General features: G+C 39.7%; 2 protein-coding genes across 2 annotated transcripts; both read right to left on the bottom strand.

Moving 5' to 3' along the window:
* Nucleotides 1-190: 190 nt before the first annotated feature.
* SAMD13 (sterile alpha motif domain containing 13) lies at nucleotides 191-27,211 on the bottom strand. Its single transcript, XM_070939433.1, has 3 exons — nucleotides 27,123-27,211; nucleotides 21,450-21,561; nucleotides 191-334 (listed from the first exon to the last, which is right to left on the bottom strand). The coding sequence occupies exons 1-3, from the start codon at nucleotides 27,173-27,175 to the stop codon at nucleotides 191-193; spliced, it is 309 nt and encodes a 102-aa protein (XP_070795534.1). The 5' UTR covers nucleotides 27,176-27,211.
* Nucleotides 15,359-16,057, bottom strand: LOC139313945 (dnaJ homolog subfamily B member 6-like). Its single transcript, XM_070939434.1, has one exon. It carries the CDS (start codon nucleotides 16,055-16,057, stop codon nucleotides 15,359-15,361), a length of 699 nt encoding a protein of 232 aa, XP_070795535.1.

The following is a 27,211-nucleotide window of genomic DNA, read 5'->3' on the forward strand; positions in this document are numbered from 1 at the left end:
AAGTTATCCAATAGGATATGTATAAATATAAATATATATTTATTTCAGTGCCATTTGGTTTAATTTCATTATGCACACATACAGGTTTTGTGTTGTTATTTTGTTTTTAATAAAGTTCCAGTGCCAAAAACCAATGCTGCTTGTTTATTTTGAAGAGCAGGAAGAAAACACGGTCCAGTTTGAAAATCCACTATAGTGAACTGTTCTTCAGATGCTGTGTCTGTAGAGGCTTTACATGATATTCATAGATCTTCAGCGCAGGCCCCAATTTTAATGAAAGTCCAGTGAGTACATCGTTCCTTGTCATCAACAGTAAAGACTTCCCATCAATTTCCTAAAACAAAAATGAATAAACGCTTAAAACAATCTAGAAATGGAGAATAGGTTCAACAGCCCTTTTATTGTTTGTTTTTAAAGGTACTTGGAATGTGGTACATTTTTTTAGGTTTATCAATAGTTCTTGTTTTAATGAAAAGGACTGTAATTATTGAATCTAAAGCTGTTTTCCCTTCTGTGATGGCTAGGGAGAATTTGAGGCATTTAGCAACCATCCTGACTTCTTATCCTGAGAAATACTGAATCAGGTTCATTGGTCCAACTAGCAGCCACCGTGCAGGGTTTCAGGACAAACCCATATGAACACAATTGAGCCCAAAATTTCTGTTGCTAAGGAAGACAGTTGTTAAGTGAGTTTTGCCCAGAGGTGAAATGCTCCTGGTTCAGACCGAATCGCCCAATCCGGTAGCGATCATGGTGGGTGGTTCGGAGAACCGGTAGCGATCGTGGCGCGAGGCTCTGCCCACCTGCCCAGTTGTTGTTACTTCCTGATTTTAACCAGGAAGTAATGTGTTTTGGACCCTCTGCGCATCCGCAGAAAGTTTTGCCTTTTTCCTTTTAAAAATAAAAAAAAAAGGCTCTGACAATCACAGCTGTGCCTTGTGATTGTCAGAGCCTTTTTTTTACCTTTTAAAAGCAATTTTTTTACAAACTATTTGGCCAAATAGGTTGTAAAAAAATGCTTTTAAAGGGTAAAAAAAAGGCTCTGACAATCCCAGCTGTGGCACGCAATCGTCACAGCCTTTTTTTATCTTTTAAAAGCATTTTTTTACAACCTATTCGGCCAAATAGGTTGTAAAAAAATGCTTTTAAAAGTAAAAAAAAAGATCGCACGCTACAGCTGATCACCCCCCCGCGTGCTGTTCTACTTACCCCATGCCTCCTTTTGGCGTGCACTGTGCACGCGCATCTTGCATTTGGCGCACGGCACACATGTGTAGCCAGCGAACCAGTAGTAAACCAGTTCAGATTTCACTACTGGTTTTGCCCCATTTTATGACCTTTCTTGCCACAGTTGTTAACTGAAAACACTGCAGTTGTTAAATTAGTAACGTGGTTAAGTGAATCTGGCATTCCCACTGACTTTGCTTGTATTAAGAACACGAAAAGGTGATCTTATGACCTCGGGACACTACAACCATCATAAATATGAACCAGTTGCCAAGCATCTGAATTTTGATCACATGATGATGGGGATGCTGCAATGATCATAAGCGTAAAAAACGGTTATCTGAAAAATTTCTTATATGGAAGACAGACAGCTAAGGGAACTTAGAAAGGCTTAAAGTAAAGAAAGGCTGTTGACACTCAGAGGAAAATAAAAGAAAAGTGATGTAAATAAAAGAAAAAGAAGAACAATGGTAGACTTTCTAACAATTTTATAATTAAGTGCTCAGTTGGAATATTGTTAGTATTCCTTTTTAAAGAGAAACATTTTATATCATAGAATGATTTGCTTAAAATTGTTCACCTACCCGCGAGTTAATGAAAGAATAAAATGTCCACCAACTCAAAATACTATGACAGCAGGAAAAGAAACAGCTAAGAGATGTGATAAGAATTCTTATCATTTTGGTCCCATATTTGGTAGTAAAATATTGTATGATATTTACTCACCTATAAACTTCTGTCCAAACACATTGAGTTCCCCTATAATGCCCAAATTATGCATAAAAGACAAATCCTAGCATAAATAAAGTTTGATTACAATTTGCTGTTTCCCAGGGGAAAAAAGTCCTAACTGACCTTTAAAAATGTACAATACTACTTGTTTCTTTGTTTTAATTTAAGAAAAAACATTAAAAAAAATTTCTTAAAAAACAAATAAAGTCTTGTCAGTCCTCCTGGATAAACTAGACATGGAACCAGATGAGCTAAATCTACTTTATTAGAAGGCTACATTAATTTGTAATTCTGAAAGTACAAACTTCCTGCCTGCCACTTTTAACTCCTAGATCCATTAGGGCAGGTTCTTTCTTTGACTGTTAACTGATTGTAGTCCTCTTTTGTCTAATGATTTCCTAAGCAGCATCTCTTCTCCTTTTTCCTCAAGGTTAGTCATGTATTCCATTACAAATCCTTACCAGACTTCCAGCAGTGTGGGCTCGCAGCAGAGATTCCGGCTTCTTTCAGCACTTACCCGTGTTGGACCAGATCTTATTTTCTTTTGGAAATAGAATAATAAGCACTAGGGCTTATTTTCAGGGGGTGTCTTAATTTTTTTCCCCATGTACAGGAGGACCACTTCTGCTTGCTCACGGTGGCACAGGACGTGTGGTGTGCCAGTGCCATTGCCATGAGGTAGGGGAAATGGAGCTGCCCCATGTGCCCTGTATTGCCTTACCTCAGGGCCTCTGCAGCCAAGCCACCAACGCCCTGACACCTGCCTCGCCTCACGGCCACGGCACCAGCAGCCTCATCCAGCAGGCTCCCACAATGCATTGGTACCACAGCTACGATGTGAGGCAGTGAAGTTGCCCCATGCACCCCGTCACCTTCCTCGCCTCGCGGCACCATCACACAACTCAGCCTCCTGCTCTGTTGTGGCCATGATCAAGCAGAAGAAGTGGGCCAGTGGCCACTTGGGCTCCTTCTGCACATGTGTTCTGACTTGGCTCCCAAACAGGACAAACCCTCTGTAGTTAATTAAATGTTCCTTTTATTAGGAGTGCCAGTAGCCCTGGCAAAAAGTCTTTCTGTCAGGGTTCCAAGTAACACCCCCAACCAAGTAAGACTCTAAGGCAGGCTGACACTCTCTCTCTCACACACAGGCTAACATGTCTTTCAGTGCCTGTGGAAAGCGGAGCTCGCTCCCTTTCCCCCTGAAATGGCTCCACACACCAGGAGTCTCTCTCTCTCTCTCTGTGCTCACACAAGAAGTCCTGGAAGGTGCGCTCGCTTTTTTCCAGCAGCAGACACACACACTCAGAAGGCATGCCCGACTCTCAGCACCACCAATTCAAAGGAAAGAGTTTGATAAGTCCCAGACAGGATTCAGAAGTCAGTGTCTGACCAAGAAAAATGAATAGTTGTCTGCCACACCTATTCATCTCCGTCACCTGCCTTTATCCCCAGAGCCAGGATGGGGCTTAGCTTGTAGTAGTGGCTCTTCCGTCCCAAGGATTGGCTTATAGATTCCCACTGCTCTCCTCTCCTCTGCCTTCTGTGCATCCGCACATCAGGCGCTGGACCCAGCTGTTCCTCCTCTTCCTCATCAGCCACCTCTAGACCTGGGGGCTGTGGCCTCTCCATCTGAGGGCTGATGGATGGCCCAGGCTCTACATCAGTCTCTATCTCTGACAGCTCCTTTCCCTCTTCCCACTTGGAGCTCTCAGATGGCCTTGACACTGGTCCTGACTCCCACGTCTCCTCCTCATCTGATTCAGCTCCTGAAGGGGCCAGCACCTGACAGGCCACAACAACATGGTTGCTGGTGCTGCCTCTGCAAGGCAGGTGTCAGGGCATAGATGGTCAGACTGCAGGGGTCCTGAGGTAAGTCGGTGTGGAATGCATGGGGCAGCTCCACCACCCCACCTTGCCTCATGGCCACCGCACCACGAGCAACCAGATGGAATAGGGAGGCTGCCAGCTGAACAGGTTCAGAAGCGCTTATTTTGGGGGGTAGGGCTTATATTAGACACACATGTAAAAAACCATGTTAGGTCTTATTTTCAGGATAGGTCTTATTTTCAGAGAAATGGGGTATTTGGGATGAATGACTATGAACCTCTGCGAATCTGCAGTCACACGATCATTTCAGAAAGTTCAAAAGAGCAAGAGCAAGCAGTCTATGGAGAAAATATGACATAATTCTAAAGTGTAGCATTTTTCCTATTAATTGAATATAATGAAATAGAACCCTGTTATATGTGTTGCATACACGTAATCTCATTTAGTGTCTGCAATTGGGGCTGTCTGAACAGTAATTAAATGAGAAAATCACATGACCATGACTGTGCTTATAATTTTATTTCAGCTTTCCTTTACATCACAGTATTGGAAAGTTACAACTCCAAACAACTGAGGGAATCCAAATAGTGAGGAGGTTTTCTGGAACTTGTCTCATGCGAAACCTAGGTAAAAGGGCAACTTTTAAAACCCTTTTCTCCCATTGTCCACTTTTTGGAATGCTTACTCTGGTATTGGGATAATTAGCAGTAAGAGAATTAATGTTTGTACTTAGATTAATTGGAGAGGAAGGGATTAAAAAAGACTAAGCTGGTATAATTAGGCATGTCAAATTTTCAGCTTTCAATTTCCAAACATTAGGGGTGCTCAAAAGTTGTGATATGCCTTGGGGATTGTAAAGAAATGTTGATTACTTTAATATAATTTAGACATGCTTGGTAAATAACTACATAATTATCATAACTTTTTACACCAGCAATTCCCAAGCAAACAATTCAGACCAGCAATTCCCCAGTACCATCAAAGAAGAACATTATTCTGTGTGCAGTGAGCTGGGTAGAGGATATCTTTATCATTTCACTCCAGAGAAAGGCTCAAAAACAGAAAAACCTGCTCAAGTGATTGCAGATAATCTTGCATATTTCATGACGAAGAAAGGCACTTACAAAAGCTTGAACGCCATTGGAGGAGGTTCTACAAATGTTAATACTGGCTGTGAAGGTGGTGCCATACCTGGGTAGCGGTCAAGCCAGAGCATGCACTCTGTTGAAGCTGATTGACTGGTCTGAAGGTGTATATGAGCCACCTTTGACATGAAAACTGACTACAGCAGAAATAAAGAAGTTTATTGACGAACCAATGCAAGTACCACAGTGGCCCTGTCATGCCCAATCAGTAGAGAGATGTGTGAAACAGATCATAGAGGCAGCAAGCAGAGTATATACACATGAGAAATGTGAAGGTTATATCAGAGGCCAAGATGCAAGTCGGCAACTGATGTCAAAGAACGAATCAAAACAAGACTTGAAACTCACAAACATTTTTGTAACTCAGATAATTGCTTTCTGATGTTAGTTTATGATTGCATGGCTTATTTTTTGCTTAGCTACTGTAGATAAGATTAATGCAGAAAAAAACTTTAATTTTTGTAGCACAAGATATAATTTTGAGAACATAAAGTTAACAGTATTTGTGGGGCATATGATCAGACAAGGATTTACCAAGCTAAACGTTGTGCCATTGCAAAAAATACAGATTTGAATTCTTGGTATAAAAGCACCTACAGTATTTTTAGAACCCCATCACCTCATGAAAAAAATCTGCAAAAATTAATTTTTACCCCTTTAAATGACACACCCTACCAATGGTACATAATGGGCAATACACACAGAAAGGAATGCGCTAACAACGACTGTTTGCCCAACATGCTTGCCATGAGCTACTTAGGAGTTGAAAGAAAGCCTTTAGTGTGAAACTAATTAAGGTCTTGTTCATTTCAGGCAGCAGTGTAAGCCGACAGGAAGATTCTAATCAAAGTAATTAAAGTGACAAAGCTGAGCTTTTTAATTTGTGGTTTGCACTTTTTAGGGACATTCTGTGCTGCGGAGAAAAGCTGCTCAGGAACAGATAGGTTATTCAAGCAATCTCTTCTTTCTGTGCGTGTCAGGCCTCAAGAATGATATGTGGAGTTACCTCTACGTAGTTTCTTTATTCTTCTTCACTATAGACATAATCTTGCCAAACCAAAGTAACTATCTGAATAACTATATACTCTGGGAACTGTTAGGGAGGAGCCATTTTAATCCTCTTCCTGTTGACCAAATTTTCCAAAAGCTCCACTGTCTTTTTGTTCTTTGGGAAGCAGCTCCCCCCTCTCCTGGGAATCCAGATCACATTCCACTACATTGGGGTAGGAGAGGGTCAGGAAAAAAAAAGGTCAGGCACAAAATGTGTACTTACTGACCGTAATTGCAAACACATGACACAGAGAGCGATCTTGCAAAGGATGTAATTGCGGACATTGCTTGCAAAGTTATCACATTATTAAACAAGGATTATCTGCATTCAGAAATCAAGTATGGGCCTGTACTGTTCCTAAATTAAAGATATGCCATCCAGTTTGTATTGACTCTTAGCAACCATAAAAATAAACAGGATAATCTGTTCCAACATGGCCTTTTCAGACTCCCAATGTGAGTCACTAATTGAATTAATCTATCTGGCTGCTGGCGGTTGCCTTCTCTTCCTTCTACCTCTCCCAGCATTAGGATAAGTGTGCCTTCACACAAAGTACCAAGCCCTAGTACCAGTGTCTTGAGTTAGAACTCTGGATTGATTTGCTCTTCGATTCATGATTTTGGCTGCCCACAATATTCTCAGCAGAAGATTAATCAATTTCACATAGTCTACTTTTGTTTGCCTTCTAATCTCTTTCCCGCCCTTTGGAATGCTCCCTACAATGCTGGAATAATTAGCTAGAAACAAATTAATGTATTTACTTTCATTGAATTACAGGAAGGAAAGAATTAGAAGAGAGTAAACAGGCACAGAATGGGGAAAACACCAGGCTGTTTGTGCAGCATGCTCAGGGCTGTCAGCACCATCATGTTGCTATTGATGTATATTGCCCACTGTGTACCTGTCTACTCTCTTGACTTATTCTCCAATTTCTCTACTCTGCAGGGTGAGCAAAAGGGGGAAATGGCAGGTCAGGCACAGGACAATGCATACTGACTAGCAATCACATGATTAAGGAATGCTGCAAATGTTGTAAATGCAGGTATTAGTTATAAAGTTATTTTTTCAGCATTGTCATAACTTCAAATAGTCACTGAACAAAGCAGTCAGTAAGCAAGGACTACCTCTACAATAATTCTTTGTTGTTTTGTAGTGATTGTCTGTATTTCTGCAGCCAAATATGACAATCCTAATTCATGGTAATTCCATATTACAGTCATCCTCAATGCAATGCCTTGAGAAATTTTGGATCTAGAACTCCTAAAATTTTCACTCACGTATGTGGTTAGCAATTCCAAACATCTGGAAATGATCAGATTTCAAAGGACTTCTGCAGTTTATCAGATTCAACAGGCATAGGTCTTAGCAAGAATCATAAAGTCTGACTAATAAAGCTAAGCTATGAAATTGGGTGTGTCAAAGATTAATCACTGGCCAATTTCTGTCCTTCTGAAATTCCATTTAGCTAATATTTATTGTAAACAATTAGGAAAAAGTAACACCAAAACATTTTAACCAAATCTTAAACTTTTCGCTATAAAGCGACCAAAATGTTATCGATAGATGTTGGGGAATATTTCCAATTAACTGTATTGGCAGCATGTGCTAGGTTATGACAAAATCATGTACATGAAAGGTAATATTGACAAACTAGACCAGTGATGGCTAACCTTTTTGCCATCACAGGCCAGGAGGGGTGTAGGGGGGGTGGGGGTGTCGTGTGCGCGTGTTCCCACACTCATAATTCTATGCGCCCCACCCCCGTGACTGCCCCCCGCTTTCCCCGCTCCTGACATGTGATGGCCCGGTAGGCCCGTTTTTCTTTCTCAGCTGGCTCCAAAGCCTTTCTAGGAGTCTGGGGAGGGCGAAAATGGCCTTCCCCACCCCCCCAGAGGCTCCTCTGGAGGCCAAAAATGGCCTGTTTGCCACTGGAAGTTTCCTGCCTCCAGAAGGCCTTGGGGGAGGGAGAGTGGGGAAGGCTGTTTTCGCCCTCCCCAGACTCCTAGAAAGGCTCTGGAGCCAGGTGAGAGAGAAAAAAGGGCCTTCCGCACACGCATACACACACACACACAAGGCCTTCCAGATGCAGGAAACAGCCTGTTTCCCTACTTCTGGTGGGCCCAGAATGCCCGAAATTCAGTTGGCCGGCACGCACATGCACGCCGGAGCTGAGCTCGTGTGCCCACTGATATGGCTATGCGTGCCACAGGTGCCACAGGTTTGCCATCACGGAACTAGACCCACACTTATTTATTTATTTATTTACCTACTTACTTATTACATTTAAGTGGTCATCCATCTCACAAGAAGCGACTCTGGGCAGTGTAAAACAGTCAATAAAATAATATGTATAAATGTAACATGTCAGTTAAGAGACCTGCCTACTATATGCTCGGATCTTTCAGACTGCTGAACAAATAGAAAGTCATAAACAAGTAAACTAATTATGTAACTATATAAAGAGCAATTGAAAACCCATATATTTATTTGTAATGAGTTTAGGTTAGGGCTCTTAAAATTCCTGCAAGAAGTGCTCCAACAAAGATAAACATTTTCAAACAAATGTCACTAAAAATGCCACATTACAATACTAAACACTCCAGTATAATAGTGAAGGGACATAGTAATAATAGAATAGTTAGAATTAGTGGGACATAATAGTAGAGTCAGTAGAATTGGTTTGACTTGCTGTTTTGCTTCTGTAAGAATTGCTTTGCTAAGAATTAGAATTGCCTCTGCCATTTGCTTCTACCAGTGATCTCACCTCTGTGTTATCTTGTTTTTCTGTACCACTCTGCGCCTGGTGGCTATCTCAAGAAGCAGGGTTGCTAGGCGCTCAGATCCCCTGCTCCTTTTCCTTGCTGCACAGCCAATGCAGGGCTACAAGGAGGGCATGGGCCAGGGGGCCAAAACTGGGTACTAAGGTGAGGTCTCTGAGGGTATAAAAAGACGCCATACCTTCCCCAAGGGGTGGCTATTCCTCACATACATTGTATCTGTATGTTCTGGATATAGTCCCACCCATATTTTGTTTTCGGCCATAAATTTCTTTTTGCAAGCCTGGTCTTGAGTCTCTCTCTTTGGCATTCTAGTGACTCAAGTACATTTTGGGACCTTACAATAGTAAAGGTTCCAGTGATTTTAAGCATTTGAATATTTAAGCAAGAGCATATATTTACAATGTGTTTCTAAGAAGTTCATACAATAAACTAAATTTAACAAAATGATTAAAGGTTTTGCAGATATAGGCAATAAGCTAAATATGGAAGATATGCATGAACATTTTGCCCACATATGCAAGTTATCTGATACTTCCTTCCCCCCCACCTGTTTTTTTACTTCCTTCATGGCACAAGCAATAGGAAGCTCCTAATTAACCAATTTCCTGTTTTTTTTTCTAAATTGGGGAACTATACCTAGAGTTTCAGAGAACTCTAGGATATTAAACCAGTTTGAAACTTGTTTAAAATGCCAAGTTGTTCCAAAGCTGGTAAGATATTTCCTGGTGAATGAAACAGGAAACAATATTTAATTGTTATCTGGAGGCCTTCTTGTGTGTTTTATATTATAAAGGGTGAAACAAAACAATACATGTAGTAAAAGGGATAATTTAGACATACTGAGTATGTCACAATATACACAAATACAGATGCCATAATTGGGACAATAAAAATTGTTCATGTCATTTAAGGAAAAACATTGAGGAACAGATCTTACTTAGGATAAGTTATATCAAACTCTGATACAGTGTCATGATCATGGAAGTAATAGTCTGTTCTATTCTGCACTGATCAGACCACATCTGGAATACTGTGTCCAGTTCTGATCATAATACAAAAAGGAGGCTGAGCAACTAGAAAGAGTGCAGAGAAAAGCAACAAAGATTGTAAGGGGTTTGGAGGCTAAATCCTATGAAGAGCGGTGAAAGGAACTTGGTCTGTTTAGTTTAAAAAGAAGGCTAAGGCTAAGTTTTCTAATATATGAAGGGATGTCACAGGGAAGAGGGAGTAGATTTACTCTCCCTAACACTTGAGGGTAGAACAAGAACCAGTGGGTGGAACCTTTATAGTGAGAGATCCAAACCTGAACTAAGGAATAATTTCCTGACCGTGAGAACTATTAGACAAAGGAACAGCTGGCCTGCTGAATTTATAGATACCCCAACACTGAAAGATTTCAAGAAAAGATCAGGCAGCTATTGGTCCAGAAAGGTATAGAACTCCCGCACAGTGCAGGAGCTTGGACTGGAATCTTCCAAAGTCCCTTCCTGCCCTATGATTCCATGATATACTTCATCTAGTAGATGACATCTACCATTTTCTATGTGCTAAAAGATTAGGAAAAGATTCTTATAAGTTCTTCTTACATCAATCATTCTAATGAAATAGAATTCATTACTCACGAAGTTGGAAGATAATGTCCCTGGTTCCTACATCTGATATCATTTACACCAACTCATTTCGTTCATATAACAAACAATAACCCTTTTAGGTGCATGCTTGCATGCTACATATGCAATAGTCTTGGTTGTTAGAATTGAGCAACAGAATGAGCAGATGCCTATCCATGGGTTACATGCAGTAGAAAAGTAGAGTGTGTTATGTGGACTAATCCAGTGGCCTCCAACCTTTTGGGCACCAGGGACCAGTTCCATGGAGAAAGGTTTTTCAGAGGACCAGAGGGGGCGTAACCCTAACCCTGCATTGCGCGGATGGAGCTTCGTTTGTTTCCATGGCCCAGTTGCTGGCATGCCATGGACTGCCATGGACTCCTGGTCCATGGACCGGGAGTTAGGACCCCTGGACTAATCTGCATTTAGTTGCTAGGGTGATATCCTTGCTTACCATTTAATGCTCGTCATTGCTGGGTGACTCAATGTGATTCAATACTTTGTTTCTGGACCACATTCACTATTTGATCAATCTCCTATGTCAGGAAAGGGAATTCTTACATACATTCAATCTTTTCACCATCAATTGTTATTTTGACATGTCCATTCCTCAGTGGTCATGAGCTTGGTTTTTTTGATGTTCAGAAGGCGGCCAAATTTCTTGCTTTCCTTTTTAATCCTTTTTATCAGATGTTTTAGGCCTTATTTGTTTTTCTATTTGGTTTGAGAGGAGAGTTGTTTTTTTTCAGCTTATTGTTGATGTTCCTCCAGTCATCAACAATATTTCTGCATACGGGCTGAATAAAATGGATGGAAGAATGCAACCGAGCCACACTTTTTTTTATCTTGAACTAACTAATGTCTCCATATGATGTTCACACAATAGCTTCCTGATTTATGTATAGTGACTGCACCAACCTAACCAGATATGTTGGCACACCCAGGTCTTCAAGGGACTTTCACAGCTTGTCTTGATTAACCTAATGAAAGGCTTTCTTGTATTCAATAAAGCAAATGTAGATGTTCTTTTGATATTGAGATTTTTAATGATAGATTTGCAATATAATCACAAGTGTCTATGACCCCTGCTAAAACCAGTTTGGTCATCTGATAATCCCCTTTCAATGGCTAGTATCAGACATTGTTGTATGATCTTAAGTAGAATTTAAGTAGAATTGGAGCAACTTTTGGAGTTGCCCTTTCTGGCCATGGAATGAACACTTACCCTTTCTAATTCTGTAGTCATGTGTTCATTTTCTATATTTTTTTGACCCACGGCTGTGATGGTTGAGAGTGGTACAGGCCTCAGTAATTCTGTGGAAATGGTATCAACGCTGGGACCTTAGTGTTTGGCAGCTGGCTCATTGCCCACAGAACTTCTTCCTGAAGAATCACTGGTTCTATTTCCCTTTCCTTATCATCCTGAGGATGCCAGGCCTCTTTGTTACTGGAATTCAGCTTTTCTGTATGTTCTCACCATCTGTTCTTGGCACCTTGTTGGTCAGACAGTTTTTTCCTTTACTTGCTTTTGATGTGCTTTTATGATCAGTAAATAGTATTTGCATCTTTTTGATTTGTACACGTGGAATTCTGGTATAGCTCTTCATGCAGTCCTTTCTTACATGTTCCTTAGTTTGCTTATGAAACATCTACAAGAAAACCATCAGGCTCAGAGAGCCTCAAAGACCTTATATCTCTTCTTACTGTTTGCAATGCTAGTCCCAGTAAACTTTGTTGTTTTACCTTGCTGCTCTTTGGAAATTCGTATTCAATCTCCTTGCTTGCTCCCATTGGCCTGCTCTTTGGTTGCTTTTCTTTGCTCAGCTATTCTGAAGGTTTCATCTGACAGCCACTTGCGCTTTTTCTCTAGCTTCTTGTATGGTATGTGTTCAAACTGTTGCTTCAATGATGATCAATTGAATTTCTTGTCACGGTTCATCTGGCATCTTCTCAGAAGTTGTCCAGCAGTTCAAACTTATTTTTTACTTCAGTTGCATAGGGATTTTGGAGATGTCTAAATGTTTTGCTAGTATGGTCTTTTTGATATTGCATAATTTCACTCTGATCTTAGCCACCAACAATTCATGATCTAAACTGCAACTGGCACCCAGATATAACTTGACAGCCAGGACTGAACTGGACCATTGATGTATGAATAGAATAGAGTTGATCTGATTATGGTGCAGTTTATTTGGTATTGTTCAAGTGTATAAGCAACACCTGTGCTGATTGAACCAGGCTCCCAACTTTTGCACTGAAAGCATCCAGTGTGTAAACAATGTCTTTTTGGGGCACTTGTTTTAGCACTTTTCTTGGCTGACATACAAGCTCTGTTTCAAGCTCCATTGCACCAGTTGCTGGGGCATAACTTGGACAATTGTGATGTTGAATGGCATAGATTCGGATAGTCATAATATGATAATTAATCATCAAGAAACTTTCCATTGCTTAGGCAAATTCCATTCCATTTATAACTTATATATAATGATTTTCTCAGAATGGAAATATCTGTTGTCTATCCTGTGCCACTAATTGATGCCAACCTGGTCAGCTCCCACTGGATAACGAATTTACCTTGGACATTCCATATTGCTATCCAATGTATATAACTTTGTTTAATTCAAATATTTTTCACTATAAAGTGTATTTATTAAATTTTATACACAGGGCTTATAAACCAGCCCCTTCTGCTAACTCTGAGTGGCATACAATTCCCTAATACACATTGGGGATTAAAACTGACTAGTTTGAAAAATAGTAATTAGAAATATTTCTTTCTATTATTGTTAATGTTTTTATTGTGAATGAATATTGTGAATAAAAACATCAACAATAATAAAAAAAAAACCAATCTCAAAACTGAGAGGCTATTACAATACACCAGTTACTCTGGCTTGGTGGAAAGTTTTCTCAGTTTCCTAAATACTAGAAGGAAGGCTTGATCCACATCGGGAGGAGTGGTATTCCAGAGCAAAATGGCAACCGAAAAGGCATGGTTAGTGTGGTCCCAGGAGGTGACAGTCTGTTTCTGAGGAGACATAGTGGCTCTGACCTACTGGATCTTATCATGTGAGCAGAAGTTATTGGCAGAAGGAGGTCTGAGTTTGAGCTATAGTCTCAAGAAGGGCTATAGGTCCTGAAGCACCCCCAAATTGCAGGCCAACTGCATCCAAGGGTATAAATCTTATTCAGAGTTAACAATGGAATTTCACTGAAATTAGCAGTCCTTCAAACTCACAGCCACTCTACTCTGTATGTTGGGACTGAGTTCCATCCTCTCCAATTTAAAACCAATAGCTCACCACCTAACCATTCTGCTGATCACTAGGTCAATAGAGGGACCTCCTTTCTACAGGTAGTCCACAGCTAACATGGTAATTGGGATCAGGAACTCTTGTCACTAAATGGTCATAGTGGAATGTCACGTGACTTTGCTGACTTACAATGGCAGTTCTGGCAGTTTTTGTTGCAGTTGTTAAATGAATCCTGTGTGGTCCTTAAGCATGACATTGTACCACACACAAATTGCCACCTGCAACCTTTTGCCAGCTTCTCCACTGACTTTACTTGTCAGAGGTCCAGCAGTGAATGTCACAAATGGTGACAATGTGATGCAGCCAGTGCTGTAATTGTGCAACATGCTTAAATTGTAATCATGTGACTGCAGGGATGCTGCAATGGCCACAATTTTGAGGACTGATTGTAAGTCTTCTTGTTCAACACCATTGTAACTCCAACTAATCACTGACTAGTTCTTGTTAACCAAGAACTACCTGATTTATCTATTCTCCTGTCTGTCCCCACTTTCACCAAGGTCCAAATGGGAAGAGTTCAATTCACTCCCTCTATAGCTTTATACCCTTCCCTCTTCCAATTTTTTTTATTCTTCTTTTCTTGTCATATCTGTACATTATCTAGCCTTCCAAACACAGCATAATTTCTCTAGTAAAGTAATCCTCATCATGCAGTGCTTGGAGAAAACCACAATTAGGTGTTTTCCAGGCACAGATTAGTATTCTGGGAAGCAGGAATGTGAGTCTCTCTAACCCTGGGCTCTTGTCAGCAATTTTAAAAATGATATATGCTCTGGCAGATACAGTCAGCCACAGCTATATTGGGGCTTGCTCAACAAAGGCCTGACTCTCAATGTTTGCTGTTGATGATCTTATTTTAGGCCCAATCTGGCACAGAATGGTTAAAATCAATCCAGTCCAATTCCTCTACAGTTTTTCCCAACCCTTGGAAAATATAATCTGCTCTGTCTAAAACACCCACCACCAGCAGCTACAAGGCTCAGACAGGCTGCTTCTAATATTGTTTGGACAGTGCTAAGGCAAATCCAGCTCATCTCTACTTTTTCTTTTTGTCTGATCTAAATTCTTGTATGCTGTCTCACTACCTCCAAGGAGCCTTGACACCAACACAGCCAGGACAAGGTTGGCATTTCAGGCAAGGTTGACCATTTCTCCATCTTCTGAACAAGTTCCACTCTCTCCTCAATCTCAGCTTCTTAATCTTAAACCACTTTATGGTACCGTTGCAACATCATTTCTGACTACTCAACCACTTTGATTAATGTTCACACTTTATAATAAATTATTTTTTCTTTTTCTTTTTATGTTTTTTAGATTTTTTGTTTTTATGTTTTCTAACTGGTAGAATTTTAATTTTATTTCTGTTTTTTTTTCCTTTCTAAATTTTCTGTACCCCGTCCATCCTTATGCTGGGCCAAAATAAAGGTAGATCGAGTGATCAATCATGATGTTTCATATAGTCCACATAATTTAAAAATCACCAAGTTTGGAAAAGACTGTTCTAAAAGGTAACTGGCATAATTCCCAAATGTTAGTGTATGGCACAATAAGCGAGTGCCCCAGATCCTGGGAAGAAATGTATGTCAATCTGCCCACATGCAAAATAGAGCATATGTTTTAAAATAATTTCCAGCACAGCAGCTGTCCTTACCTGGAATAGCCTGAAAACACTTCAGTGACAGATGGGTTCTTCGTCTTTTTCAACACGTTCTTTGCCATTTACTATTGTTCTCTTTGTGATGATTTTCTTGCCACCCACAATTTTGCTGGTTGTGATGATGGAACGGAATTTGCCAGTTTTGCCCCTGTTTAGAGATGTGATGGAGGAGCGGGAGCAGCTCCCTGGGATGTTAGAACCAAAGGATGTGAAACCAGTTCCTACAATGGGGGAGACGCCCGTGATAGAAACCGAAAAGCTCCTGTCAGTTTTGCTTCTACATCTGCGGGGATTTAGCCGAAGCCCAGAAAAGTCTTCAAACAGATTGTCAAAGATATCTTGAGAAAAGGAATCCATACCCATCTGTATGTTCAGCTCTGGTCCGAAGAAGCTGAATTCAGGGTCCGCCTGCCTTGTCCTACGCCCTTTGTCCCCATGGCCACTCCTCTGCACATTTCCAACTCTACCTTGTCCTCCTGAAGGTTTTTTTTCATTTAACTTCTTTTTACTGGATTGATCGTAGGCATCTCGTTTTTTAGTATCAGATAAGACTTCATACGCTTTAGAGATTTCTACAAATTTCTTTTCAGCTGCTTCTTGGTTTCCTGGATTCTTATCAGGATGTACTTTTAAGGCCAACTGTCGGTAGGCCTTTTTAATATCATCTGCAGATGCACTTCTTGATACTCCCAAAACCTCATAATAATTTACCATCTTCTTCAAATGTTGATCACAACAGGCTGGTCTGAGACAAGTAACTGAACAAGGTCTAGAGGCCTTTTTGGAGCTCTGTCAGTCTCACAGTTGAAGTGTAAAATACATTTGAAAGCAAACAAAAGAAACATACACTCAGAAACCCCTGAGCCATAATACTGTTAAATATGTATCATGTCAGGGCTTTTGGTAATCTTAACTGGGATAATAACCAATCAGCTCAAGAGAAGGAAACTGTTGATTTCAAAATTATTCAAACTGTTCCCTGTAAAAGATTGTGACATCATCACTAGATAAGCTAAATAACGGTTAGATTTTGTTCATTTGCATACTGCAGCCCCATTGGCCCTGCGGTGGCTTCAATTTATTCTACATGCAAATCAAATACAAGATATGAAAAGATCCATATTACTTCACAAACTCATTCCAGCTTATTACCAAAACCTACAAAACTGTAAATATCAAGCAGAGGTACAGCATTTTGGCAACTGACTTGGTAATTTTAGTGAACGGCACACCTGCAGAAAATTTTAATCACAATTTGAAATTTCATCTCCATAGTCTCTTTTTTATACTGGCATGAAAATTTGAAGTTGAATGGGGCACAGATATTAACTGAAAGGAATATTTCAGGTATAAATAGTTTTTGCCTTTTTTTGGATTGGCTTATGTTTCCATTTTGTGCAAAAAACCTTTCAGTTTGCTGATTTTCTCTTTATATTTGAATGCCTAACTTTAGCTGACTGTGTATTTAAAAATTAAATGACATCTGAAGAAAACAATTAAGCATATGTGCCATTTTAAATAAATATCCTGAATTTACATCTCTTGATCCCATTTTCTACATAGCCTCTTTCAAGTGCCATTTTAGTAAGATGATGTCATGCTTTGTAAGTCTGTTTCTAGAGGACAATGTTTGTCCTCAGAGATATTTACTTTAAGCAGTTTAGTGGAGGGCAGATCAATATTGCCTACCCATATCAGCCCTGTCACTCCTAAAGGTACATAATGGCCATATTTTATGTAACTTTAATAGCCAAACATTGCAAGAACTCTATGATCTCCTGTCTATGGAGATTCTCAATCATCCAAGTCATGGTTGTCCCAGATGCTTTTATAAAAGATAACTGGACTTTCTTGGGTTTTTTCCTTGAAAATATTTTGCTTCTCATCCAAGTAGCTTCTTCAGTTCTCCGAATACCATGTTCTAAATTTTGTCAGTTGAAATTTAATCAGTCAGAAGAGTTTTTTTTAAAAAAAATAAAAAATAAAAATGGATATTATAATTTTCAAAAGATTCTAATATAGGAAGAAACACTTCATTAAAAATGAATTTTTTTTATCAATCCACAGAAGACAACAATTGATTTAATTACTGCAAGAGAGGTGCACTAAATATACTCAACCCCAATAACGTAATTCTGGGCAGTACACATCTGAAACTTCACTGATCTGTTCTGCAAAAAGAAAATCCTCAAATAGAGTCAGGATAGTAGAATGGTGAAGGTATTTACAAGTAAAAAATAATAAAATCCACATAAAAATCCATACAAAAATAAAGTTAAAAAGACAACACCCCTCCCCCCCCAAGCGTGGATCTTCATGCTAGCTGACAGAGCCAAGCCTTAGTTCTTCTTCTCACCAGCAAAGTGAGGGCCAACCTCACCTCATGGGACAACGTTCTCCATATACCTCATCTGTTAACATTTTGTAACTAATGAAGTCTGCAACATGAAGCTCCTGTCTGGCCAGGTGAAATGAGTTTGACAAGGAGTCCCAGATTCTAGTCCAATTTCAGGTATGGAAACTTACTGGCTGCCTTTGGACCAGTCCACACCTAGAGTACTGCATCCAGTTTTGGTCACCACACTATAAAAAAGATGTTGAGACTCTGGAAAAAGTGCAGAGGAGAGCAACCAGGATGATTAGGGGACTGGAGACTAAAACATATGAAGAACGGTTACAGGAACTGGGCATAGCTAATCTAGTAAAGAGAAGGACCAGGGGAGATATGATAGCAGTGTTCCAATATCTGAAGGGCTGCCACAGAGAGGAGGGGGTCAAGCTATTTTCCAAAGCACCTGAAGGCCAGACAAGGAATAATGGATGGAAATTGACAAAGGAAAGATTCAACCTAGAAATGAGGAGGAACTTTCTGACAGTGAGAACAATCAATCAATGGAACAGCTTGCCTTCGGAAATTGTGGGAGCTTCATCACTTGAGACTTTCAAGAAGAGATTGGACTGCCATTTGTCAGAAATGGTGTAAGGTCTCCTGCTTGAGTGGGGTGGCAGTTGGACTAAATGACCTATAAGCAGTGGTGGGATTCAAATAATTTAACAACCAGTTCTTGCCCTAATGATTTCTTTTAACAACCAGTTCACCAAACTGCTCAGAAAGTTAACAACCGGTTCTCCCGAAGTGGTGTAAATTGGCTGAATCCCACCACTGCCTATAAGGTCCCTTCCAACTCTATTAATCTGTTAAATCAGACACTCTCTATCTGCCTAATCAACCTGACAGGGGTGTTGTGGAGAAAAAGCAGGAGGTGGGAACAGTATGTATGCCACCCTGAGCTGCTGACCAAAAGGAGGATTAGAAACGTAATAAATAACATAAAAGTCTTACTTTAAAAAGCCATTCAAAGGTATTTTTAAAAAGCTGTCCTTTACACAAACAATGTCTTTCAACATGAGAAGTTTCAGTAACAATCTTTAAATGCAATATCAGCTGCTGAACTTCCTTCAATTTATGATATGCTAAAACAATGAATCAGGGATTGAACTGAACTGAAAGTAAGATACTCACAAGTGCAAAATGGGGGTAGTGCAGGCATTAGCAAGCATGATTTTCAATTATTTGTTTTAATCCAGCACTGCAGAAACTGATGAAAATATTAGAATCCTACGCCTGGAACTGATCACAAAGCCAAAAAATGAAGGTCATGATTTGGTAGGATCAGGACTATCTGCTGTGTGTGTGTGTGTGTGTGTGTGTGTGTGTGTGTGTGTGTGTGCATGTGCACGTGCGCGTGCAAGTGTGTTGTTCTCAAATAAATTAAAATGGTGCAAAGTCCTATCTCTCTTTTATCTGCATTGCATCTGCCCTGCCCCCCAACATCTGGGAAAGGGAACGATTCAAGCAATTGACTCTAATCATGCCAAAGCAGCCTTTTAAATGTTACTGCAGCAGCAATAGATGATACGATAGAAAAGTGACTCTTGTAATAATGTGTAAAAGACAAGAAAGAAAAAGAAGGACATATGAAATATCTAAAAACTGAAGGTTTGGTTGAAATATCTACAATTCCTTATCTTTGGAAAGTTGGTATCACAGGACAACAACCCCATTTGAACCCCAATTTATCTAGATGAAAAGGATCTTTGTTTTTTTAAAAATAATCTCGGTATTCATAGTCTCTGAAATTGATGTTTTCCCCATTTCTGTACTTAAAAGAACCATTTTCCTTATGGTTATGGCCTTACCACCATCATTGTGCAATCCTATACAAAACCAGAGTCCTATCAAGGAGTTAAAGGGATTCTTTCCAAAATATGGACAAACTACATGGGCATTTAGCAGATAGCATCAAATATACAATTTTCCTATGGCTTTGGGATCCTGCTTCAAAACGTGGAGCTGATGCCAATTCTATTACTCATCCTGCTGTTTTTCCTGCTGAGTTTCTCTAGCAATAAAATCTGAAGGGTACTTAAAAAAGAGCACTCAGTTAATAATGAGTACTGAGGAATAAATAAGTGCTGCTGCATTAACAGCTTTTCATTAGACAGCCATAGCACCTAGTGGCAATTACAGGTAGTCCTTGACTTACAACCATAATGGTGCCTGCACATTATGGTCCTAAGTCATGACAGTCATAAAGCAAATCATCCACATGACCAACTGAATTTAATGAATTGTTTTTGTGACAGTCATTAAGCAAATTCATGATCTTCAAATCCATTATTCACTGTGGTATGTTCATGCCAAAAACTGAGGTAAACAATGTTTTTCAGCAAAAACACTGTAAATTGCAGTCACGTGGCCACAGGATACTACAAAGAGCCATAAATGTGAGCTGGTTACCAAGCACCAATAATGTGGTCATGTGCCTGCGCGCACACACACGCCCATTGGCTGATGGAATTTTGGAACTGAGTTGTATCTCTGGGAATTGTTGCGGTCCGCCAGCGGCCTGCGGAGCTGGTAGCAGAGTCTGACAGTGAGGAGGCTGGGGAGGAACATGGCCAGTCCTGGAGTCTGGGGAAGGCTGGGACGAGGGCTCTGCATCAGAGGCAGAGATGGGGCCAGGACCACCTGGGAGTTACGTGCGGACTCCGGAGCCTCCAGAGTCAAACATCAGTGAGGCAGAGGAACAGGGGGAGCCTGTTCCCAGTGTGCGCATGTGCAGAGCTGTCAGAAGGCAAGAACAGTTAAAATAAAAGGGTCGACTCGGGAGTAGGGCTTGGAGATGATAGGCCCCTCCCATAGGACATAAAGAAGGAGCAAAGGCACATGGGCCTTTGCAGGAAGCAACTGTTGTTCATGCTGGCCAGTTTCAAGACTGCAGCTCTGTGTTGAATCTGTGTTCCGTGTGGCCTTGCAAAGTTAATTGCCAATTAGGTCTTGGCAGAGTGTCAAGGGAGATAAAGGTGGGTGTTTATCAGCCTTATCAGAAGAACTGTGGCAGACTTCTGTCGGACTCTTTACAACTATTTGGGACTCATCTGTTAATATAACAGATTGAGAATGAACAGTCTCTGAATGAGCAGAATACATAGCTGTTGAAATAAAAAAGGGGTTTTGGGACTCATTGTGTGCTTTTAGTGTATCAGGAAGCCTAGGTCAGAACAGGAATCTGTCATAACTTTGAACAGTCACTAAATGATCAGTTGCAAGTCAAAGACTTGCATATAGTGAAAAACCTGTCACCACTTCCTGCTCCCTTTCATTCATTTCAGATGTGTTAGTGCCAACCTAAGGAAGTCTATCAAGGGAATGGAAGGCTACAGACATTGTCCTGGTAACATTGTGTAGGTGACTGACATTCCCATGCTCATTTTCTACCATGTAGCTCAATTTTAAACTGCCAAGCAATTCACTCTTAATTGCATTCCTTGAGTGCTTATTTTATTTACTTCTTGCATTATTGCTCTTTTCATTTATGAGTTCAGAGTACAGGCAGGGTGTGTGTGTGTTTCATTTTACTCTCATAATAAACCTGTGGTGTACATTGGTCTTAGCACAACTGGTCCAAGGTGACCCAATGTTATTAAGAAGAAATTTGAACCTGGATCTTTGCAATGCCAAAAATATGCCTGTAATTGTCCCTACTCTGAAATCTCCCAAGCTGGAAATTAAAAGTAAAAAGCTTTGTGCAAACAGATTTACCTGTTCTTGAAAAGCATTTGCTTGTTCTTCAAAGCCCACTGTTCTGAAATAATTCACCACATCTGTAACTGCCCAGTCAGCCGGATCAGGAGGTCTTCCATTCTCTACCAAGCTATGGAGTTTTAAGAAATTCAAACAAAAATGAATCTTTGGCATGGATGTACAAACTAGCACAAACTAGCTACTCAACTGCTCTCTCAAGAAAAAGAAAACCATCAGGGAAAACCATCTTACTTGATGATATAACCATCTTTTAAAGACCTTTTAAAACACCTGTGTGTCCACTTTCTCTGTATGTCCATTTAGAGTCCACTTTAAATCCTCTCTCCTCGAAAGCCTAAGCAGCCATTGTCAGTTTGGTATCTGTTGTGTGTGGTAGTGTTATCTCTACAACACATGGCCTTCTTTCACCACTGGTCTGCTGATACCCTTTGTAGTACCCTCCAAAAAACTGCCTTGTAAAGATACGGCTTCCTGAGTGTCCTTCCGTATCTTTTTAGGTACAATGAAGTACCATGCAGGTTGGCCAGAGAGATGGCATAAAAAGTTTCCAGGCAAAAATATTAGGGCAACTGAGGTTTTGAGCCTGCCTTATTCCAAATCTAGCACTTAAACTGCCAGACACACGCACATGCATACACACAAAATATATGTAATTATAGGTAGAAAATATATATACTGGTAATTTTAATCCTATAAGCATGAAGTGGAAAAATTGTATCTTAGAGTAGGGTTCGTGTTAGGCGTTCCCTGCCCTGAATTGAGTGAAGATAAACTTTTTTCCTCCATTAAATGCCAAATGTTTGGGTGCACTGTCTCATATAACTCTCCCAAAGTCACGTAGTGTTCTTCTTGTTTGAATTAAAATTTGCATTCTGCTCTTCCTTTTCCAAGTCTGCTTTCTTTTTCGCTATAACACTTCCTAGCAAATGTTGTCAAAACAGTATGGACTAATAAGGAGCCTATGGCAGTAGGCACACATGCTTTCTTTATTGTAAATGCCAAAGAGCCCTTTTATTATTACTTTCCCCCAATAATGCAGTCTTATGCAGACTAACCAACCTAATCAACGAAGAGCTCTGAATAAAGTTTAGCATTAAGCTGGATAGGACTAACTGCACCATTCCTGCCTCCAAAACAGAGATTGAGCATTGACCTTCACCTCATTCCTCAATTTAAGCCCAGGATATTTCCTCCAACATCTGCATGATTCAGAGCAGGGATGGATATGCAGACTCTGTGATAAACAATCAGGTATATTCCAGCTGAGTTCACAGCAACACAGTTGCTAAGTGAAACATCATGTGACTGTGATAGACTTAAGATGTCACTTTCCATTTGGTTGTTAGGTGAGACATCTGGTGTTTTTACTGCCAGCTCCTCTGTTGATGCTATCTATTGGACGCTAGTTGCAGAATAAGCAAAATAGAAATTACCTTTGCGCTTTTTATTTTTTCTGCTCTATTTTCTTTTAGTTTGTTTCTACTATTGCAATTACTATTTAGTTTGTTTCTACTATTACAATTACTGTATAACTTTTAATACAATTATTTTTTAAAGGAAATGGTTTTCAGAATTGCCAGCCAAGTGATATGTAAGATTTCTTACTCTCTGCACTTGACTTCTGCACTTATGTATTCTGTTATCCCTATAGAAACATACACACATGCTTACACACACACCCAGTGCAATTTCCTCCCCCTTTTGCTATTTGCCCTTTCTCTGCTGTTCTGTGCAACAATCTTTTTTAAAATAGCTATTGCAACAGGAAGCTCACAAAGCACACCTTGTAAGTCTTCAAACAGGAATGTGCTAGCACAAACATGGTAATAGCAATTGCCCAATTCCAGATGTGCAGTCTGAGAATCATCTGCATGTCAGCTCTCTGTTAATCTAAAACTGACCCATGCAGATTCCATGGGTAAAAAGATTGTTGGTGTATTCCTATGCTAACTTGGTTCACACATGGGCATGAGACATAATTTTTAACTCTCCAACAGCAATCACATTTGGATGCTAAAACCCAATTCTTTCAATGATCTTAGAGCCACCTCACCCAATGTAGTACCTACCACTTTGAATCCAGTATAGCCAGAAGTTAGTAATAATAGGAATTGAAATCCTACACATCCAGAGAATATCTGCTTACATCAGGCTATTTTAGAAGTATGAAATTAAGTAGACCAACTTTATAAAAAGACCTTATATAGTGCTGGTGGAACATACTCTTAATTTACTGAACTTTATCCAAACTTCTTAGAATAATGTATTTTGACCCAACCTATATGCTAGGAGTATCCAAGATCACCCACCGCTTCGAGAATAATATAATAATTAGATAATCACATTCTACTTAAATATATGCCTTGGGTTATGTCTATTTACTTGGTGATTGCTCTAATTTAATTCAATGAAATCTACTTTCGAGAAAATGTGTATCAGATTTGAATCCAACCAAATCACTACTTTTTAAGATTAGTTCTGCCATTACTATACAAAATGAGAAATGCAGAGACCTTTAATTATAAGTGTAAGAAATTAAATGGGCTCTGTCTTTGAATAACAGTGCAATGATGCTATGTAATTGTCCCCCAAATTAGTTGTAAAATAAAATCTAAAATGAACCTGCATGGTATCTCTGTAGCAGAAACTAAATCTTAATTCTACACAATGTGGTAAATATACTGTACATGGAAGGTAACCTGAAAATGTATTTATAAGGCTAACATGGTATAATATCAGGTTCCATCCAAGAATCCTACAGTTGAATACAGGCTCACATTTCTGTGCTATTTTGTTGCTACAGTGACACCTACTGGCAAGCAGTTTAAAATACACCTAAAGGAGGCCATGAATTCTTAAATTGATTTTTCACCTGCTTGAGGTTTCTCCAAATATATTGGGCAGAATGGACAAAGTTGAACAGCTGAATTTATGTTGTTTACCCTGTCACCTAGTATCTGACATCACCAAGTCTTTCAAGGGGAAAGACAGCTTGATAGTATCAATTCCCCGCCTCAGGCGCTGCTTGGATTTTTCTCTAGCTTGATTGGATATTATGCACATGGTATGAAGAAAAAAAGATATGGAAGGTGGGAAGTGCACTTTAAAAAAAAAAAGCCTTTTGCATAGTTGAGAGATTGCAGGTTTTTTTATTGCAGTACTCAAAACATGTAACCATTTGAGACAATCATGAAATTATTTTTGTTCTTTGTTATTTCAGATGTGTGAAAATTTATTTAATTTAACAAATTTTGACAACTTAATTTTTGTTTTTACAATGGGACTTGTACTGCAATTTATATGACACTATACCACAACTTATGTTTTCTGCTGCTGAGCTTGTGGATGGTTCTTCCAATTGGTAAGAATTCTTGCCCTTCTGGTATCAGAGTGATCAATATTCTTATCTGTTTTCACCACCCAAACCAGAGTTTCAACATTTTGTTCTTGGGGCCTACAACAAATATGGGCAGTTCTCGACATACGACCACAATTGAGCCCCAAAGCGAAACATTTGTTAACTGAATTCTGTCCCATGTTACAACCTTTCTTGCTACAGTTGTTAAGTGAATCATGCCTCCCCATTGACTTTGTTTGTAAGAAGGTCGCAAAAGGTGATCATATGATCCTTGGTCATGGCAAACTGTCATAAATATGAGTCAGTTGCCGAGCCTTGGAATTTTGATCACATCACCATGGGGATGTTGCAATGGTTGCAAGTTTGAAAAACGGTCATCAGTCACTTTTTTCAGTACCATTGTAATTATGAATAATCACTAAATGAACTATTATAAGTCGAGGTCTACCTGTGCTGGGCCTTTCTTTCCTTTAATCCAACAGTAAATGTTCTCTGCCATTTTTGAATTAGCAGATATTAGCGGATATACTATATTATCATGACACCTGTTGCCTGTTGCCAATGTCTGCCCTGCCTCTATCTGCATCTGTTCTGATTCACTGCCGATTAGTGGGGTGCTGATTTTATGCATGCATGCAGCATACGATAAGCAAAATGCTTGGCTGAATCACCCAGTTGTCATCCCTTATTTTATGCATCTCACAAGCTGGCAGAAAAACACACTTGCAAAGCATGGGGGCTATAACAAGAATGGGATGTGTCTGGTTGTCATGTCTAGGGTGACTTCCAGTGCTCCTTTTCCTATACCTCGTGCTGTCATTTTAAAAAAATCGTTCCCTCTATTACTTCAAACTGAGTTATTTTTTCATAGGGTTCCTGCACCCCTTTTCTTTATGTAAATAACAAATGCTGACTTTTAGCTTTCTCTGCACTCTTTTCTGCAGGCAATGGAAGGTGAAAGTGGGGTTGACCCTATCATTCCATTGTTTCACTGTTGAACAGGTACGCTCTTCCTGTTCTGTTGACAAAGCAACCTTGTGTTACTGAACAATTTTGACAGATCACTACGACAGCACTGCTATAGTCAGCACCTTAGAGAAACCATAGTGAAATGGTGGCCAATGAGCCAGATCAAGGCCCAGTGAGGACAGGAGTGTACCCAGATAAAGGGAAACTGGCCACATTTTGCTTCCACCTACTATCAGTTACCTGATTATATTTATAAATTAATGAGAATCCATAACCAGTTTAAAACACTGAGATGGTCAGCGGATGTTCTTTGGCTTAAGAGGAAAGTGACTGCTTTCACACCATGATAGGTTCCCCTGTAACGGGAACATGACCAAAAAAACCCAGATGAAAATGGGGAAAGTCCACTTCTTCAGCTACTGCAGCACTATCCAGCCACGTTATAGCTATTCAAGAGAGGAAACGATGGCAAAATCACCGAGATGCTCTTCTTTCATCCTCACAATTTTCAAAAAGCTATTAGCAGCAGGAGGAATGCCAGCTTTGAAGTCAGACATTTCCCTCTTACAACCACCACTAGATTTCATTTGATTGTGTTTACAAAGAAGGAAACAAATGCATACCATATAAATTAAAACTACAGATGAGGCAGAGTATTAGCAATTATCTTTTATCTCCCTTTTGTGTGAAGAGGTAGTGAGAGGATTATTACTTGTTACTTGAGGACTGGCAACAGCTTAGAAGATACTTAAGTGATGTCATTATTAGTCACCTAGAGGGAACCTGGTGGGCTCATAGCAAACCCTGTATGTTCTTAAATGGTAGGTAGTCAGCATGAACTACTCCACCAATCTTTTTGTTTTATAACTGTTGATACCATCCATGATGCCCCTTAGTAAACAGGCTCTTTAAACACTTAGAAGAGTGTTTCTCAACCTTGGCAACTTGAAGACGTCTGGACTTCAACTCCTGGAATTCTCCAACCAGCATGCTAGTTGGGGAATTCTGAGAGTTAAAATCCATACATCTTCAAAGGTGAGAAACTCTGCCTTAGAAGATATACTTAAATATGCATCAAAAGGTTAGGATTACAATTGAGCCTAGACAGTGATGATATAAAATACTTTAAATCAAAGATATGCTTCAGACATGATGTCCCTAGTCCATCAAAGATTTCAAAGTCAGAACAAACTCCACTTGTACTGACTATATTGTGAAGTTAGCAAAATAACATTTTAGCAATCTTTCAAGATAAAACTACAGATGTATACCATTTTTGGTACCCAGAAAATTTAAACTTCAGCTTTGTAAATCAATATACAGCATTTAAGAGGACCACTTACTTTTCTTTGTCCAGAGATCCATTTTCCTTGTTTTCCATGTCAATGGACAGCATGGAGATGTCAATGGGATCTTTTATGTCAGGAACTAA

Source organism: Pituophis catenifer, unplaced genomic scaffold (genome assembly GCF_029215685.1).
Source record: "Pituophis catenifer annectens isolate HBS135680 unplaced genomic scaffold, rPitCat1.0.hap2 SCAF_3, whole genome shotgun sequence".
Taxonomy (NCBI): Eukaryota; Metazoa; Chordata; class Lepidosauria; order Squamata; family Colubridae; genus Pituophis; species Pituophis catenifer.

Coding starts and splice junctions, on each gene's coding strand:
- LOC139313945 (XM_070939434.1), bottom strand. CDS start 16,057: ATGGTAAATTATTATGAGGTTTTGGGAGTATCAAGAAGTGCATCTGCA.
- SAMD13 (XM_070939433.1), bottom strand. CDS start 27,175: ATGCTGTCCATTGACATGGAAAACAAGGAAAATGGATCTCTGGACAAA. Junction 21,562..27,122: donor GGATCTCTGGACAAAGAAAA/GTAAGTGGTCCT, acceptor AAAACTCCATAG/CTTGGTAGAGAATGGAAGAC. Junction 335..21,449: donor CAAATGCTTTTCAAGAACAG/GTAAATCTGTTT, acceptor TTTTTGTTTTAG/GAAATTGATGGGAAGTCTTT.